The sequence below is a fragment of the Carcharodon carcharias genome, chromosome 7 (genome assembly GCF_017639515.1).
Source record: "Carcharodon carcharias isolate sCarCar2 chromosome 7, sCarCar2.pri, whole genome shotgun sequence".
Lineage (NCBI taxonomy): Eukaryota > Metazoa > Chordata > Chondrichthyes > Lamniformes > Lamnidae > Carcharodon > Carcharodon carcharias.
In genome coordinates this window covers 7411638-7429365 of record NC_054473.1, presented here as the reverse complement: position 1 = coordinate 7429365, position 17728 = coordinate 7411638, and the positions used below count along the sequence as shown (strand labels likewise).

General features: G+C 47.3%; 1 protein-coding gene across 1 annotated transcript in view; it reads left to right on the top strand.

Annotated features, from left to right (window-relative positions):
• Positions 1-17728, top strand: part of si:ch211-236h17.3 (carbohydrate sulfotransferase 11) — an 85914-nt gene that overhangs the window by 30230 nt on the left and 37956 nt on the right. The window contains exon 2 of the mRNA XM_041190714.1: positions 17521-17597. Coding sequence (XP_041046648.1) covers positions 17521-17597 — 77 coding nt within the window. The remainder of the gene's footprint in view (positions 1-17520; positions 17598-17728) is intronic.

The window sequence follows — 17728 nt, the reverse complement described above, 5'->3', positions numbered from 1 at the left end:
GGTGGAAGGATTGAGAGCCTTTAAGGTAATTGGCAAAAGAAGCAATGACCACATGAGGTGTAACTTTTTCAGGCAGTAAGTGGTTAAGATTTGGAATGCACTGAGGGTGTGGTGGCGGCAAGGTCAATTGAGGTGTTCAAGAGGGAATTGGATTATTATCTGAGAAGGAAGAAAGTGCAGGGTTATAGGGGGAGAAGGCGGGGGAGTGGGACTAGATGAACTGCTCATTTGGAGAGCCAGTGCAGACATGATGGGCTGAATAGTCTCTTTCTGTGCTGTAACAATTCTGTGAATTTATGAATGCCAGAAGGAGATACCCTCAGTCTTTCTCTCCTCCTTTGACTACTGAATTCCAGAGCCTGGGTGTCCAGTTCCGCTCTGAGCTGAGTTGCAACAGCACATTCCCTCCATCCTACCTCCTTCCCCTCTGACCTCTACCCCCTGCCCCCTACTACCCTCGCCCAGACCCTCTGTGCCAAATGGCTTATGAAGAGAGACAGGAGAAACCTGGAATTTTATCCTGAACAGTATCAGGACCAGGTTCATTGTGACTAAGTCTCTAGCTCACTCCTCTCTGAGTTAGAAGGTTGGGGGTTCAAGTCCCTCAAAATTGAACCACAAATTTCAGACGGAAGTTCCCAGTGCAGTACCGAGGGTGTGCTGCATTTTCAAAGATGCTGTCTTCTCAACTCGATCTCAAACTGAGGTCCCCTAATGTTGCTATTTGTGGGAGTTTGTTCTACGCATCATCCTCAAGGCACAAGTCAGGAGTGTGATGGAATACTCCCCACTTGCCTGGATGAGTGCAGCTCCCACGACACAAGAAGCTCGACACCATCCAGGACAAAGCAGCCCCGCTTGATTGGAACATTCACTCCCTCCACCACTCACGCACAGTAGCAGCAGTGCTTACCATCTACAAGATGCACTGCAGGAATTCACCAAAGCTCCTTCAACAACACCTTCCAAACATCACCTCAACCATGATGGTGGCATTGGGTGTCTAGATCCCACGTGTGTGCTCTACCACTGAGAAGCGGACATATGGGAACATCACCACCTCCTATATCCACTCACCATCCTGACTTGGAAATATATCGCCGTTCCTTCACTGTCGCTGGGTCAAAATCCTGGAACTCCCTCCCTAACAGCACTGTGGGTGCACCTACACCACATGGACTGTAGCGGTTCAAGAAGGCAACTCACCACTTTTTGTGGTTCAATTTTGTGGGACTTGAACCCCCGACCTTCTAACTCAGAGGGGAGTGAGCTAGAGACTCAGTCACAGTGACCCTGGTCCTGATACTGTTCAGGATAAAATTCCAGGTTTCTCCTGTCTCTCTTCATAAGCCACTTGGCACAGAGGGTCTGGGTGAGGGTAGTAGGGGGCAGGGGGTAGAGAGCAGAGGAGAAGGAGGAGGATGGAGGGAATGCGCTGTTGCAACTCAGCTCAGAGCGGAACTGGACACCCAGGCTCTGGAATTCCCTTGTCAAATAAGGAGAGAAAGACTGAGGGTAAAGACTCTCCACCACCATTGCCTTCTCAAGGGCAATTGGGGATAGGCAACAAATGCTGGCCCAGCCAGCAACCCCCACATCCTGTGAAAGAATGAAAGGAAAAACAGAAATTGGATGCTGTGTTTCCTTTAGCAGTGACTGTGAAGAGCTTTGGCTTGTCCTGTAGTTGTGAATGATGCTATGGAAATGGAACATTTCCTCCTACAGAGGACTCTGAGAGGTAATCTGATAAGGTAGTAACTGGGATGGAAGAGGTTAATTCTGAATATTCCCTTGTAGTTAATTGGAAATGTTAGTCAAGGAGGTCACAGGTTCAAACTTGTAAAAGTAAATGTAGGCCTGATATCGGGCATTTCTTGAGGCACAAGAGAGTGGTCAAGACAAAGAACAGACTCTCTGACAAAATAGGAGGAGGAAAGCCTGGAATTTAAATTAAACATACATGATTAGGATTGCAGGATGCCTGGGGATAGGAGAATTAAGATGGACTGAATGACCTCTTAGTTTTGTAACTCTCAGCTCTATCCTTGAAGCCAGCTAAATGTTAACTTGGAGAAACGGCCCGTACAGGAACACAGAATCCTACAGCACAAGAGGAAGCCATTTGGCCATTGTGTCTGTTCCAGCCCTTTGAAAGAGCTATCCAATCAGTCCCACTGCTCTGCTCTTTCCCCATAGTCCTGCAAATTTGTTCCTTTCAGTACTTATCCTGTTCCCTTTTGAGTTACTATTGGATCTGTTTTATCCACCACCCTTTCAGGCATCGCGTTCCAGATTGCAACAACTTGCCCAGAATCTTTTAAAATGTATTCATTCAGAGGATATGGGCTTCGCTGGCTGGGCCAGCATTTATTGCCCATCCCTAGTTGCCCCTTGAGAAGGTGGGGGTGAACTGCCTTCTTGAACCGCTGCAGTCCATGTGCTGTAGGTACACCCACAGTACTGTTAGGGAGGGAGCATATGTAAACTCTCAGCTCTATCTCTGTGTGTTCTTTCAGCTCCTTAGTTTATGTTGTCTGTCCATGTTCTTCTTACCAAAGGAATCACTTCACAATTCTCTGCATTAAATTTCATCTGCATTCTCTTGAACTGATGTTCTCTGAATACCCCAGCCCTGGAACATCACCAATATATAATGGTACACCACACTGAAATAATGTACAATATTCTTCGAGCTTTGCCACAAAATAAATGGGCCTTGGTGATCTCCCCCGGGGGCCCAACATTCCTTCTCTTCCTCGGCTTTTGCTGTGTTTGGCACCATTAATATTTTGGACATGTTCTGCATCTGTTGCACTGTTGAAGCAATTCACTTGGAGTAAAAATGTAGCCGCTCAAGCCAATTCCTCTCAATGTCCCTTAGATTTTTTCCTTTATTCTTTCTTGGACTGAATGGTTTGCTGGGCCTTTCCAGAGGGTGGTTAAGAGTCAACCACGTTGCTGTGGGTCTGGAGTCACATGTAGGCCAGACCGGGTAAGGACAGCAGATTTACTTCCCTAAAGGACATTAGTGACCCAGGTGGGTTTTTACAACAGTTGATGATTAGTTGTCATGGTCACCAATATAGAGTCTGGCTTTTAATTCCAGATTTATTCATTGAATTTATGGTGGGATTTGAACGCATGTTCCCAGAGAATTAGCCTGGGTCTCTGGGTTAGCAGTCCAGTGACGTTATCACTGTGCCACCATGTCCCCTGTTGTTTATTATCTATCATTTGTAAAAATTAATTTAAGGGATGTGGGCTTCGCTGGCTGGGCCAGCATTTATTGCCCATCCCTAGTTACCCTTGAGAAGGTGGTGGTGAGCTGCCTTCTTGAACCGCTGCAGTCCATGTGGTATAGGTACACCCACAGTGCTGTTAGGGAGGGAGTTCCAGGATTTTGACCCAGTGACAGTGAAGGAACGGCGATATATTTCCAAGTCAGGATGATGAGTGGCTTGGAGGGGAACTTCCAGGTGGTGGTGTTCCCATGTATCTGCTGGCCTTGTCCTTCTAGCTGGTAGTGGTCGTGGGTTTGGAAGGTGCTGTTGAAGGAGCCTTGGTGAATTCCTGCAGTGCATCTTGTAGATGGTACACACTGCTGCTACTGTGCATTGGTGGTGGAGGGAGTGAATGTTTGTGGATGTGGTGCCAATCAAGCGGGCTGCTTTGTCCTGGATGGTGTCGAGCTTCTTGAGTGTTGTTGGAGCTGGACTCATCCAGGCAAGTGTGGAGTATTCCATCACACTCCTGACTTGTGCCTTGTAGATGGTGGACAGGCTTTAGGGAGTCAGGAGGTGAGTTACTTGACGCACCATTCCTAGCCTCTGACCTGCTCTTATAGTCACAGTATTTATATGGCTAGTCCAGTTTAGTTTCTGGTTGATGATAACCCCGAGGGAGTTGATAGTGAGGATTCAGTGATGGTAATGCCATTGAGTGTCAAGGGGCAATGGTTAGGTTCTCTCTTGTTGGAGATGATCATTGCCTGACACTTGTGTGGCACAAATGTTGTCCAGGTCTTGCTGCATTTGGACATGGACTGCTTCAGTATCTGAGGAGTTATGAATGGTGCTGAACATTGTGCAATCATCAGCGAGCATCCCCACTTCTGACCTTATGATGGAAGGAAAGTCATTGATGAAGTAGCTGAAGATGGTTGGGCCTAGGACACTACCGTGAAGTTGTGAATTCTGTGTTCATAGAGACAGGAGATGTTAGTTCTAAGGAATAGAATATCTTCTCATTTTAGGCACTAAATGTCCCATCAAACACTCCCAGGACAGGTACAGCACGGGGTTAGATACAGAATAAAGCTCCCTCTACACTGTCCCCATCAAACACTCCCAGGACAGGTACAGCACGGGGTTAGATACAGAGTAAAGCTTCCTGCACACTGTCCCCATCAAACACTCCCAGGACAGGTACAGCACGGGGTTAGATACAGAGTAAAGCTTCCTGCACACTGTCCCCATCAAACACTCCCAGGACAGGTACAGCACGGGGTTAGATACAGAGTAAAACTCCCTCTACACTGTCCCCATCAAACATTCCCAGGACAGGTACAGCACGGGGTTAGATACAGAGTAAAACTCCCTCTACACTGTCCCCATCAAACACTCCCAGGACAGGTACAGCATGGGGTTAGATACAGAGTAAAGCACCCTCTACACTGTCCCCATCAAACACTCCCAGGACAGGTACAGCACGGGGTTAGATACAGAGTAAAGCTCACTCTACACTGTCCCCATCAAACACTCCCAGGACAGGGACAGCACAGGGTTAGATACAGAGTAAAACTCCCTCTACACTGTCCCCATCAAACACTCCCAGGACAGGTACAGCACGGGGTTAGATACAGAGTAAAGCTCCCTCTACACTGTCCCCATCAAACACTCCCAGGACGGGTACAGCACGGAGTTAGATACAGAGTAAAACTCCCTCTACACTGTCCCCATCAAACACTCCCAGGACAGGTACAGCACGGGGTTAGATACAGAGTAAAGCTCGCTCTACACTGTCCCCATCAAACACCCCCAGGACAGGTACAGCACAGGGTTAGATACAGAGTAAAGCTCCTATACACTGTCCCCATCAAACACTCCCAGGGCAGGTACAGCACGGGGTTAGATACAGAGTAAAGCTCCCTCTACACTGTCCCCATCAAACACTCCCAGGACAGGTACAGCACGGGGTTAGATACAGAGTAAAGCTTCCTGCACACTGTCCCCATCAAATACTCCCAGGACAGATACAGCACGGGGTTAGATACAGAGTAAAGCTCGCTCTACACTGTCCCCATCAAACACTCCCAGGACAGGTACAGCACGGGGTTAGATACAGAGTAAATCTCCCTCTACACCGTCCCCATCAAACACTCCCAGGACAGGTACAGCACGGGGTTAGATACAGAGTGAAGCTCGCTCTACGCTGTCCCCATCAAACACTCCCAGGACAGATGCAGCACGGGGTTAGATACAGAGTAAAGGTCCCTCTACACTGTCCCCATCAAACACTCCCAGGACAGGTACAGCACGGGGTTAGATACAGAGTAAAGCTCCCTCTACACTGTCCCCATCAAACGCTCCCAGGACAGATACAGCACAGGGTTAGATACAGAGTAAAGCTCCCTCTACACTGTCCCCATCAAACACTCTCAGGACAGGTACAGCACAGGGTTAGATACAGAGTAAAGCTCGCTCTACACTGTCCCCATCAAACACTCCCAGGACAGGTACAGCACGGGGTTAGATACAGAGTAAAGCTTGCTCTACGCTGTCACCATCAAACACTCCCAGGACAGATGCAGCACGGGGTTAGATACAGAGTAAAACTCCCTCTACACTGTCCCCATCAAACACTCCCAGGACAGGTACAGCACGGGGTTACATACAGAGTAAAGCTCCCTCTAGACTGTCCCCATCAAACACTCCCAAGGCAGTTAATGCAATGTTGATGCAGGAATTACAATGGAAAAAGTGGGCTACAGTTAGGATTAATAAACAGAAAATTTGTGCAGGCTTTGGATTTTTCATTTATCATAGATAAAGTAAGTTAAGGGGCGAGGACACTAATGCAATACCTGAACATCCTCCAACGCTTCACTCCACCATTGGTGGCTGTGCCTTCAGCTGCCTGAACCCTAAACTTTGGAATTCACTCCCTAAACCTGTCTGTCTCTCTCTCTCTCTCTCTCCTCCTTCAAGATCCTCCTTAAAACCTACTTCTCTAACCAAGCTTTCCTGTCCTAATATCTCCATGTTGCTTGGTGTCAGATTTTTGTTTGACACTCCTGTGAAGTGACTTGGAAAGTTATTACTCCCTTCAAGGTGCTAGATAAATGCAAGGTGTTGTTGTTCTATGCTGTGTAATTGTTGGAGTTATTAGTTTTTATTGTAACTCCACGGTGTGTTGGCTATGACACTGTCTGAGTAAACTGGACCGTGTGCTTGGAGAGGAATCTGAGGTGGATTCAAGTGAAAGGCAGTCTCACTACAGCCATCCGAATAGAAAAATCCAGGGTGACACTCCCCAGTGCAGTACTGAAGGAGGGCTGCATTGTCAAATAAAATATTAAACCAATCCCCTGTCTGCCCTCTCGGGTGAATGTAACAGATCCCGTGGCACTAGTTTGAAGAAGAGCAGGGGAGTTCTCCTGGCCCAATATTTATCCCTCGATCAACATCACAAAAATGAATGTTCTGATCATCATCATGTTGCTGTTTATGGGATCTTGCTGTGTGCAAATTGGCTGCCACGTTTCCTACATTACAACAGCGGCTGCACTTAGGTGCTTTAGAGCCGATGAAGTATTTTGGAATGTTCTGAGGTTGTGAACGGCGATATAGAAATGTAAGTCTTTCCCCTCTGTGACTGAGTCTCATTGTTTTGAACTCAGGGAATCACTGGCTGAGCCTCGAACTCCATGATCTTTATATGTTGCACAATGTAAACAAATTCAACTGGTGTTGAAGGCACGCAAGCCGTCTCCTGATGTGATTGCAGTTAGTCTGGCTGTCGAGCTCAATGGGTTCCTTCCTGGACTCAGTTGTGTGCTTTAGTCGGTGTCCAGTTGTGCCTTGTCCAAATGGTCAATGAAGCTTAAATTTCAAACAGTGTTGGCTATTTAGTGTCAAAGTAATTTTATTTATTATTAGCTCTCCTGAAGAGACTAACTGACTCTCACTGGGGTACAGTCACACTGACTCTCGCTGGGGTACAGTCCCAAATGCACTGACTCTCACTGGGGTACAGTCCCACACACACACTGACACTCACTGGGGTACATTCGCACTGATTCTCGTTGGGGTACAGTCCCACACACACACTGACTCTCACTGGGGTACAGTCGCACTAACTCTCGCTGGGGTACAGATCCACATGCACTGACTCTCGCTGGGGTACATTTCCGCACACAATGACTCTCACTGGGGTATGGGTTCCCCACACACACACACACACACTGACTCTCACTGGGGTACGGGTTCCACACGCACTGACTCTCACTGGGGTACAGTTCCACACGCACTGACTCTCATTGGGATACAGTCCCACACACACTGACTCTCACTGGGGTACAGTTCCACACACACTGACTCTCACTGGGGTACAGTTCCACACACACTGACTCTCACTGGGGTACAGTTCCACACACACTGACTCTCACTGGGGTACAGTTCCACACACACACTGACTCTCACTGGGGTACGGGTTCCACACACACTGACTCTCACTGGGGTACAGTCCCACACACACTGACTCTCACTGGGGTACAGTCCCACACACACTGACTCTCACTGAGGTACAGTCCCACACACACTGACTCTCACTGGGGTACAGTCCCACACACACTGACTCTCACTGGGGTACAGTCCCACACACACTGACTCTCACTGGGGTACAGTCCCACACACACTGACTCTCACTGGGGTACAGTTCCACACACACTGACTCTCACTGGGGTACGGGTTCCACACACACTGACTCTCACTGGGGTACAGTTCCACACACACTGACTCTCACTGGGGTATGGGTTCCACACACACTGATTCTCACTGGGGTAAGGGTTCCACACACACTGACTCTCACTGGGGTACAGTCCCACACGCACTGACTCTCACTGGGGTACAGGTTCCACACGCACTGACTCTCACTGGGGTACAGGTTCCACACGCACTGACTCTCACTGGGGTACAGGTTCCACACGCACTGACTCTCACTGGGGTACAGGTTCCACACGCACTGACTCTCACTGGGGTACAGGTTCCACACGCACTGACTCTCACTGGGGTACAGGTTCCACACGCACTGACTCTCAATGGGGTGTGGTTGTGTTTGGGACTGCAGTGCCTCCAGTTTTATATTTCTAGAGCCTTTAACTGATGATTTACCCTGGCACTCCAAGTGCAGTATGAGGGCGTGTTGCACTTTGAGGTGATGCCTTTCGAGGGGGGTGGGGTGGTGCTAAACAGAAGCCCTGTTTGTCCTCAGCTAAATCTAAAAGCTTCCATGGCTCCTCAGAGAGGAGCAGGAGAGTTGGCTAATATTTATCCCCGAATCAACGTCACTGAAAAAGATGACCTGGTTGCTGTCTCATTACCATTTGTGGGAGCTTGCTGTGCGCAAATTGGCTGGCATGCATCCTACATAAGAATGGCGACTATACTTAGAAAAAGTACTTGATTGCCTACGAGGTGCTTTGACGTGTCCTGGAGGAGTGAAAGGTGCTATAGAAATGCAAGTGTTTCTTTACTGCCCATTTTCTGTGTGGTATTTCTTTAAGAGATTGTGAACAGAACAGGACAATGAGCTCAGCTGTGAAATCCAGCACTGAGCCGGGACTCCTGAACACTTCATCTTGGAAAAATGTTTCAGCTGTTCAGGAATGTCTCCGTGTAAATGTTCACAAAAGAGGTTGAAATAATGCTTGTTCTTATGAGCATGCAGCAGCGTTTTAACAGCGTCTGCAGAAAGACTGGCAGGAACTAGCATCGAAGGTGAGATTCCCAGACATAGAACTCACTGTTAAATCACATTTCACTCTCTGTTCTTCAGTCATGCACTGGCTCCGTTGTGTTGTTCCTTGGCCACGGCTGGGGTTGTACCGCATAAACTGCAAGGCTCTCAATCTGTTAATCCCCCTGTTCTTCACCATGTGATTGAATTACATGCCTTCCCCAAGACTGATTTTCAAATCCGTGGATTCAGTCCCAACATCAGGTGTCTTTACGTTGAAGGGAAAACCAGACAGTGACATGAGGGAGAAAGGACTAAACAAGGATGTGGTGTTAGGGTTAGATGAAAGAGGGTAAGAGGAGGCTCATGTGCAGCGTGAATGCCAGCATGGAGCTTTCGGGCCAAATGGCCTGTTTCTGTGCTGTACATTCAGTGTAATCCCAGTAAACAAATCCCCTCTTCCACTTGGCAAAGGTGAGCTTTACTCAGAAAATTGTTGTCCTTGGCATCTTTCCACCTGTGTAAGATGATGGACAAGCAGCAACCAGAAGCACTGGGGATGGGGTCGCTTCTTCTGGTGCATTTTTGCTGATTCCTGAAGGGCCCAGCCTGTGAGAGGCAGTGGATGTGCCTCTCTGTTTCAGTGTCAATGAACTCAGGAGCTCTGGCTTTGACAGAACTGCTGCATTCGTGATTTTTATCCTCCTGTGAGATGCTCAGATAATTAACTCCTCCAGAATTTGGGATAATTGGATAATCCAGGAGGACAGAGCAACTTCCCTAATCAGTGCATCTGTCACTGGCCTCAGTATTCACTCCCACCACCACCGACGCACAATGTCAGCAGTGTGTACCATCGACAAGATGCACTGCAGCAACTCACCAAGGCTGCTTAGACAGCACCTTCCAAACCTGAAGCTTCTAACATCTAGAAGGGCAAGGGAAACAGACATACGGGAGCACCACCACCAGCAAGTTCCCTTCCAAGTCACTCACCATCCTGACTTGGAACCATGTCCTTCACTGTTGCTGGGTCAAAATCCTGGAACTCCCTCCCTAACAGCACTGTGGGTGTACCTACACCACATGGTCTGCAGCGGTTCAAGAAGGCAGCTCACCACCACCTTCTCAAGTGGCAATTAGGAATGGGCAATTAACGCTGGCCCAGCCAGCAATGCCCACATCCCATGAATGAATACTGAAAAACCACACACACACACACACACATATATGCTCTTTTTATTTTACGAACCGATTTTGAAGCAAGTGAGTATCTCATTCAGCCATTTGAAAGGACGATGGAGATGAACTATGTCAGTGTGGGGATTGGAGTCACATACAGCCCCAGCAGGTTTCCTTCCTTAAAGAGGCAATAATGAACCAGTTGTGTTTTTACAACAATCTGGCAACTTCATGGTCACTTTTACTGGTTTCTTTTTTATTTCCAGATCTTTTTAATCCCACATTCTCTGAACTGTTAGTCCAGGAACAGAACCACCTCACCCCTCTAACTGTATCTGAATGCTACCTAGCTCCAACTTAAAAGCTGTTCTCTCTGATCCTCAGGCTCATGGGACTGTTTAGATTATGGAATCTGAACCTTTTATTTTAACTTGAATTAAATTAGAGAGGATTTGGAAACATCTGCATAATGAAGAACAGTCAGTAATGATTTGTTTGTTGTAGTTCTTATATGGCCAGACACTAAGCCCTGGAATTTCCCTCATCTCTCTCCAGCTCTGGTTGAATGATAAGAGAGTGCAGGGATCGATGGTGCACGGTGACTTGATGGTTTTTCTCAACCCTTTGGGGTTCAGGGAGTTTTTATAAAGAATTTACCTCAAGATGTGAAATGACTGGGTGGAGTTGGTGATAGGGGAGAGTGTACAGGGGCTGTGGGGGGGGGGGTAGATTGAGTGAGTGGCAGGGCGTACATGATTGGGGGTGTTTGAAAGAAAGACTTCCATTATGTATAGTACACATTGTGTCTGTGGCCAAAGCAGGATACTCACTGATAGCCATCTGTACACGTACAATGACTGGTCTGTTCGTACTCAGGAATCCATTGACGTCATGGCATTGGTAACTGATGCAGCCTATAGTACATCATACAACCTTGGAATGCCCTACAATGCTTTCTAGCCAATGAAGTACTTTTTTGAAGTGTAGTCACCATTTTTTTTTTCATTCGTGTGATGTGGGTGTCACTGGCTGGGCCAGCATTTGTTGCCCATCCCTAATTGGCCTTATTCAGGGGGGCAGTTAAGAGCCAATCACATTGCTGTGGGTCTGGAGTCACATGTAGGTCAGACCAAGTAAGAACAGCAGATTTCCTTCCCTGAAGGGCACTAGTCAGATGGTTTTTACCACCATTGGCAATGGTTTTGTAGACATCATCAGAGTTTTAATTCCAGATTTCCATCTCCATTGATGGGATTTGAACACGGGCCCCCAGAGCATTACCCTGGGTCTCTGGGTTACTAGTCTAGTGACAATACCACTGTGCTACCTCCACTTCTAATGTAGGAAATTCAGCAGCCAATTTGCGCACAGCAATGAAATAAATGAGTAAGCAATTTTTTTTCAATGATGTTGGATTAGGGGAAAAACATTGGTCAGGCTACCGGGGAGAACTTCCTGTTCTTCCTTCAACAGTGGCTGTGGGATCTTTTCTGTCCACCCCAAAGCTGGGGCCTCAGTTTAACGTCTCATCTGAAAGGCAGTGCCTATGACCGTGCAGCACTCCCTCAGTACTGCACTGGAGAGCCGGCTCGGACTGTTTGCTCGATTCTGTGGATTCGTTAGGCTCTAGTTGTTGGTAGCAGGGGGCTGGTGGAGGTGGAAGGAAGAGCAACTGTGGTCCTGGGAATTGGAAAAATTTGCAGAACTTCACTCAAGCATTCCACCACCACCGCCCCCCCCACCCCCCTCCCTCAAAGTTAACTGTCAATTCCTATACTTGGGACAGATAACCAGCCAAACGATTAGGAAGAGTTTGCAGGGCCCTTGATACCTGCAGGCTGAAAGGAGAAATTCCCTTCAGTGATTATCAGTTCTGCAGACTGCTGGAGGCTTTAGGGAGACTAATATATTATACAAGCTGGGACAACAGCTATTCTAACCATTCCAACATTTGACAAACCATTTACCGTACCTTCTCTAATAGGAGCACACAAAGGGATTTATTCTTTTCTGACATGCTCTGTCCTTCCTTTCTTCAATAATGGATCTCTTGGCCTTTAACCCTCTCTGTCCCTCCCATGCACATGCTGTGTTCCCCTAGAGTGACGCTTTTCCCATCAAGAAGTGTAAATTTCCTGCCCTCTCAGCCTCTTCTGTTTTGTTCCTCTGGTGTTCTCATGGGGAAGTCCCTGGAATTCAACATTCCAGCTTTCAAATCATTTGCAGTGTCAGCCCACCTTCTGTAGCGGCATTCATACCTGCACCTTCCTGGTCCCCACTTCTCCCTCTCCCTCTCACCCTTCCCTCCGCCCCCATTTCCACCATAGGAACTGAAGGTTGCCATTCAGCCCATCCCATTTCCTTATCCCTTGACTACCCATAACTCCCTGAGTAAATTTCTCTGTTTTAATTGTCATGTGTGAGAATCGCAGCATATCCAATACGAGGGTTCCATTCTAAACTGCTCAATATTTTGAACACCTCTGTTAAATCTGCCCACGACCATCTCTGCTCTGGAGGAGAACAATCCCAGCTTTCCCAGTCTATCGAGGTAACTGCAATTCCACACCCCTGGTGTAGATTTTTTAAAAGTCATTTATCAGATGTGGGCGTCGCTGGCTAGGCCAGCGTCTATTGCCCATCCCTAATTGCCCTTAAGGTGGTGCTGAGCTGCCTTCTTGAACCGCTGCAGTCCATGTGGTGTAGGTACACCCACAGCGCTGTCAGGGAGGGAGTTCCAGGATTTTGACCCAGCGACAATGAAGGAACGGCGATATATTTCCAAGTCAGGATGGTGAGTGGCTTGGAGGGGAACTTCCAGGTGGTGGTGTTCCCATCTATCTGCTGCCTTTGTCCTTCTAGATGGTAGTGGTTGTGGGTTTGGAAGGTGCTGTCGAAGGAGGCTTGGTGAGTTGCTGCAGTGCATCTTGTAGATGGTACACACTGCTGCTACTGTGCATCGGTGGTGGAGGGAGTGAATGTTTGTGGATGGGGTGCCAATCAAGTGGCTGCTTTGTCCTAGATGGTGTTGAGCTTTTTGAGTGTGTGGGAGCTGCACTCATCCAGGCGAGTGGAGAGTATTCCATCACACTCCTGACTTATGCCTTTTAGATGGTGGACAGGCTTTGGGGAGTTGGGAGGTGAGTTACTCACCGCAGGATCCCTAGCCTCTGACCTGCTTTTGTAGCCACAGTATTTATATGGCTAGTCCAGTTCAGTCTCTGGTCAATGGTAACCCCCCAGGATGTCGATAGTGGGGAATTCAGCGATGGTAATGCCATTGAATGTCAAGAAGCAATGGTTAGTTTCTCTCTTGTTGGAGATGATCATTGCCTGACACTTGTGTGGTGCAAATGTTACTTGCCCCTTGTCAGTCCAAGCCTGGATATTGTCCAGGTCTTGCTGCATTTGGACATGGACTGCTTCAGTACCTGAGGAGTCGAGAAAGGTGCTGAACATTGTGCAATCATCAGCGAATATCCCCACTTCTGACCTTATGATGGAAGGAAGGTCATTGATGAAGCAGCTGAAGATGGTTGGGCCTAGGACACTACCCTGAGGAACTCCTGCAGTGATGTCCTGAAGCTGAGATGACTGACCTCCAACAACCACAACCATCTTCCTTTGTGCTAGGTATGACTCCAACCAGAGAGTTTTCCCCCTGATTCCCATTGACTCCAGTCTTGCTAGGGCTCCTTGATGCCACACTCAGTCAAATGCTGCCTTGGTGTCAAGGGCAGTCACTCTCTTCTCTGTGATTGATTATGTGAGTCTGTTTACTGTTGATGCTTACTGTGCTTGATTGGTTAAGCTTGGGTGTGGATTTGGAGCAGACACAAGAATTAGGGGCAGGAGTATTCCAAATGGCATGTTGGCGTTTTATGACATACCTGTTACACACTCTCACAGTCGTCTGTGTCATCTCTGCATAGCTCTGAGGCATCAAATACCTGCTACCGTTCTGATAAATTTCCTCTACACCCTCTCCAATGCCTTGACATCCTTCCTGAGATGTGGTGCTCAGAACTGGACACAAAACTCCAGCTGATTTATGAGGGTTGAGCATAACTTCTGTGTTTCACTACCCTTTGTTCATGAAGCCAGGGATGGACAATACTTAAGAATCCACCTGTGAAGTTTGTTTAGCTGGATTGTGTGTGAAGTGTTTTCTATTAAAATTATTGCTTGTGGTTGGAATGGTTTGGCCTGTAGCTAGCCAGCAGTTCCTATTGGACAGTACTAGGTTCAATGATTTGGGTTGGGGGGTGTTATTGTGACTTTGGGTGGTTACTGTAAAACAGGTCATATTGGATTGGCCCACGTTTCACAGATTGTAACCAATGGAAATGATGACTGGGGAGAGGTCTAAAAGAAAGTAGATCCAGTACACTCTTGCTGAAAATCAGTTGACCTCATTGGAGTATCAGTGAGCTGCTCGACTGTGTGGGCATCACGGCCCAGCCCCCACCCTGTCCGCAGGAATGTTTACTGGTTCTCTAGTCCAGGGCGCTGAAGCCCATTCTAACCCTTTCAACCTCTGACCTTCCTCACTAACTTCTGTCCCTTCCAGCGCCCCCCCACAAAGCCACACGTTCAGGCACGTTTTTAGCAGTTGTGGTCTAACCGAGATCCAGTAGAAATTTAAGGTAATTTCTCTGCTCTAGAATTTAAACTCCACCAGAAATGAACCCTAGTGATTTGTTTGTGTTTTTTTTAATGGTTTTGTTAAGCTGCACCACTGCTGTTAATGATTTGTGAAGGGTAACTCCAGATCCCTGTGCTATGGCCTACCCTGTACTCTATTTTCTGAGCATGTACTCTATGTGGCATCTTTACTTTTCTTATTAAAATGCACCACCTCGCGCTTAGCATCTAATCATAGCATGATAGAGAAGGCCATGGGCAGTGTTTGGCGCTTTGAAGGAGTTAAATTGTTATCCACATTGAAATTCATTTGTTTTTTTACAAGCCAATCCTGCCAGTTTATTAACGTTTTGGGTTTCGTTACTGTTTTGCTCACTATTAACTATCGTGCCCAATAAATTGTACAGACCAAACTCAGAGCCACAGACTGCAGTTGTAAAAGTTTTATTTTTCAAATCAGTTTAATGAGCTGTTTATAGAATCTAGAACATACACGTGATTCTAAACAATCGAGCTGCAGAACAGTTTACATAAGCTGCATGACCCCTCTAACCACCCCTGAATCACGGAGAAAGTCAAGTCAGGCTTCACAATGGTGTCAGGTAATGGATTCCTATTGTAGACTGCCCCTGTCTCCTGAATACAACTATGAGTTCAAATCTCCACCCTCTGAAACCCTCATTCATTTACACACGGTTGGGGGAATCATCAGATTGGGGGTAAATATATTAGCTGGGATTGAAGATCGGTCAATGTATGGGAAAGCGATAGGAAGGATAAAGGGGCTCATTCTGGAGTTGTGCGGTTGGAACTAGTGGAGCGCTGTAAGGATCAGTGCTGGGGCCCCTGGCTATTTACAATCTATAATAATGACTTAAGGTAAAGGTATGGGGAGATGGTGGTGTGCTGGTACTGTTAATGGACTAGTAACCTAGAGATCCAGACCAATGCTTTGGGGACTTGGGTTCAAACCCCACCAAGGCAGCTGGTGGAATTTCGACTCAATTAATAAATGTGGAATATAAAGCCAGTCTCGGTAATGGCGACCATGAAACTATCATCAATTGTTGTAAAAACCCATCTGGTTCACTAATGCCCTTTAGGGAAGGGAATCTGCCACCCTTACCTGGTCTGGCCTACTTGTGATTCCGGACCCACTACAGTATGGTTGACTCTTAACTGCCCTCTGAAATATTCAATGCAAGGGCAATTATGGATGGGCAACAAATGTTGACCTTGGCGGGGATATCCGCATCCCATGAAAGGACATTTAAAAAAAGTCAAATTTTCGGATGATACAAAGCTGGGTGGGTAAGCTGTGAGGAGAACACAAGGAGGTTGCAAACAAGTATTGATGGGATGAGTGGGTGGGCAAGGACACAGCAAATGGATAATGTGGGCAAGAAAGGAAGAATAGAAAAGCCGAATTTTTTTTCAAAAGGCAAGAGAGATTAGGAAATATTGGTGTTGAGGGAGTTTTGGGTGTCCTTGTATGTGATTCAGTTGTGTGGAAATTCCTAGGAGAAGGTTATGGAAAGAATCTATGGAAAGAATGAAGATAACATGCAACTAGGAAAGTGCATGGATGTTGGCCATTGTTGTGAGGGGATTGGAGTATAAAAGTAAAGTCCTGTTACAATTATATACGGCCCCGGAACACTGTGTGCAGTTTGATCTCCTTACCTAAGGAAGGATATACTTGTCTTGGAGGAAGGTTCATTAGATTGATTCCTAGTATGAGGAGACGTTGAGTAGAATGGGCCCATGTTCTCTGAAGTTTAGAGGAATGAGAGATGATCTCAAAGAAATGCATACTTTTTTTTTTAAGAGGCTTTGACCGGGTAGACACTGAGGCCGGAATTTTCAAGCCCCCCACACCGGCAGGGCTGGTGAGCCATTGAAATCTGCGTTCACAGCGGCCAGACTGGAAGATGTGGCCGGTGTGAGGGGCTGGAAAATTCCAGCTTGAGGGCCTGTTTTCCCATTGCTGGTGAGTCTGGAACTAGGGTCAGGAGAAGGAGTTTGCCATTTAGAACTGGGCGGAGGAGAACTTTCTTCACTCAAGCTGTTCTTTGGAACCTTTTGATCTTTCTGCTCCAGAGAACAGTGGCTGCTTAAATGTTGAGACCATCACTGAAAACAGGGTTTCTGGTCATTTATTATATTGCTGTTTGTGGGATCTTGCTGTGTGAAAATTGGCTGCAGCAGTCCCTACATTACAACAGTGAGTACACTTCAGAAGATACTGCATTGGCTGAAAAGCACTTTGGGATGTCCTGAGTTCGTGAAAGGTGCTATAGGAATGCAAGTCTTTCCTGAGGTTGGTGCAGTGCACGGCGTTAAGACACACGTCCAGTAATGAGGAAGGAAAGGATTGACTTTCCTCCGGGGATAAGGAGAAAAAGTAAGGCGAGTCGGACCAATCTCATAGGTCTTTCAAAGAGCCGGCACAAGCACGATGGGCTGAATGGCCTCCTACTGTGCTGCATTATTCCTGTCCCCAGTGGCGGCCTGAAGGAAGCTTGCTCGCCTTTGGGTGAGGGCAGGGTCAAACTGCTGTGACTCTTCTGTGGTCAAATAGCCTGCTGTCCAGATTGGCATATGAGTGGTGGGTGAGGTTGGGAGGACTAGAGAGGGAGCAGCAGCTGTTGCCTTTAGGAGAGGAGGGCGAATATTAGGGGTGGAGTGGCATTTTAAAGGTGAAATCACAGTGGAGCTGATGTTTTATTTATATTCCAGCTGCTGATCGGCAGGTTCAGAAAGGGATTTGGCCGGGAAAGGGAAATGGAATCCGGCAGCGCTACAATAGCGATAAGGTAGGTAACCTTTAAGGTCTTAAACAGCGGAGCAGGTCTCTGTACGGCGGGGGGGGGGGCTTTGAATCTAGAGTCACTGATGTGACCCCCTCTTCACCTCCCTCCCCCACCCCAACCCCAGCCCCACCATC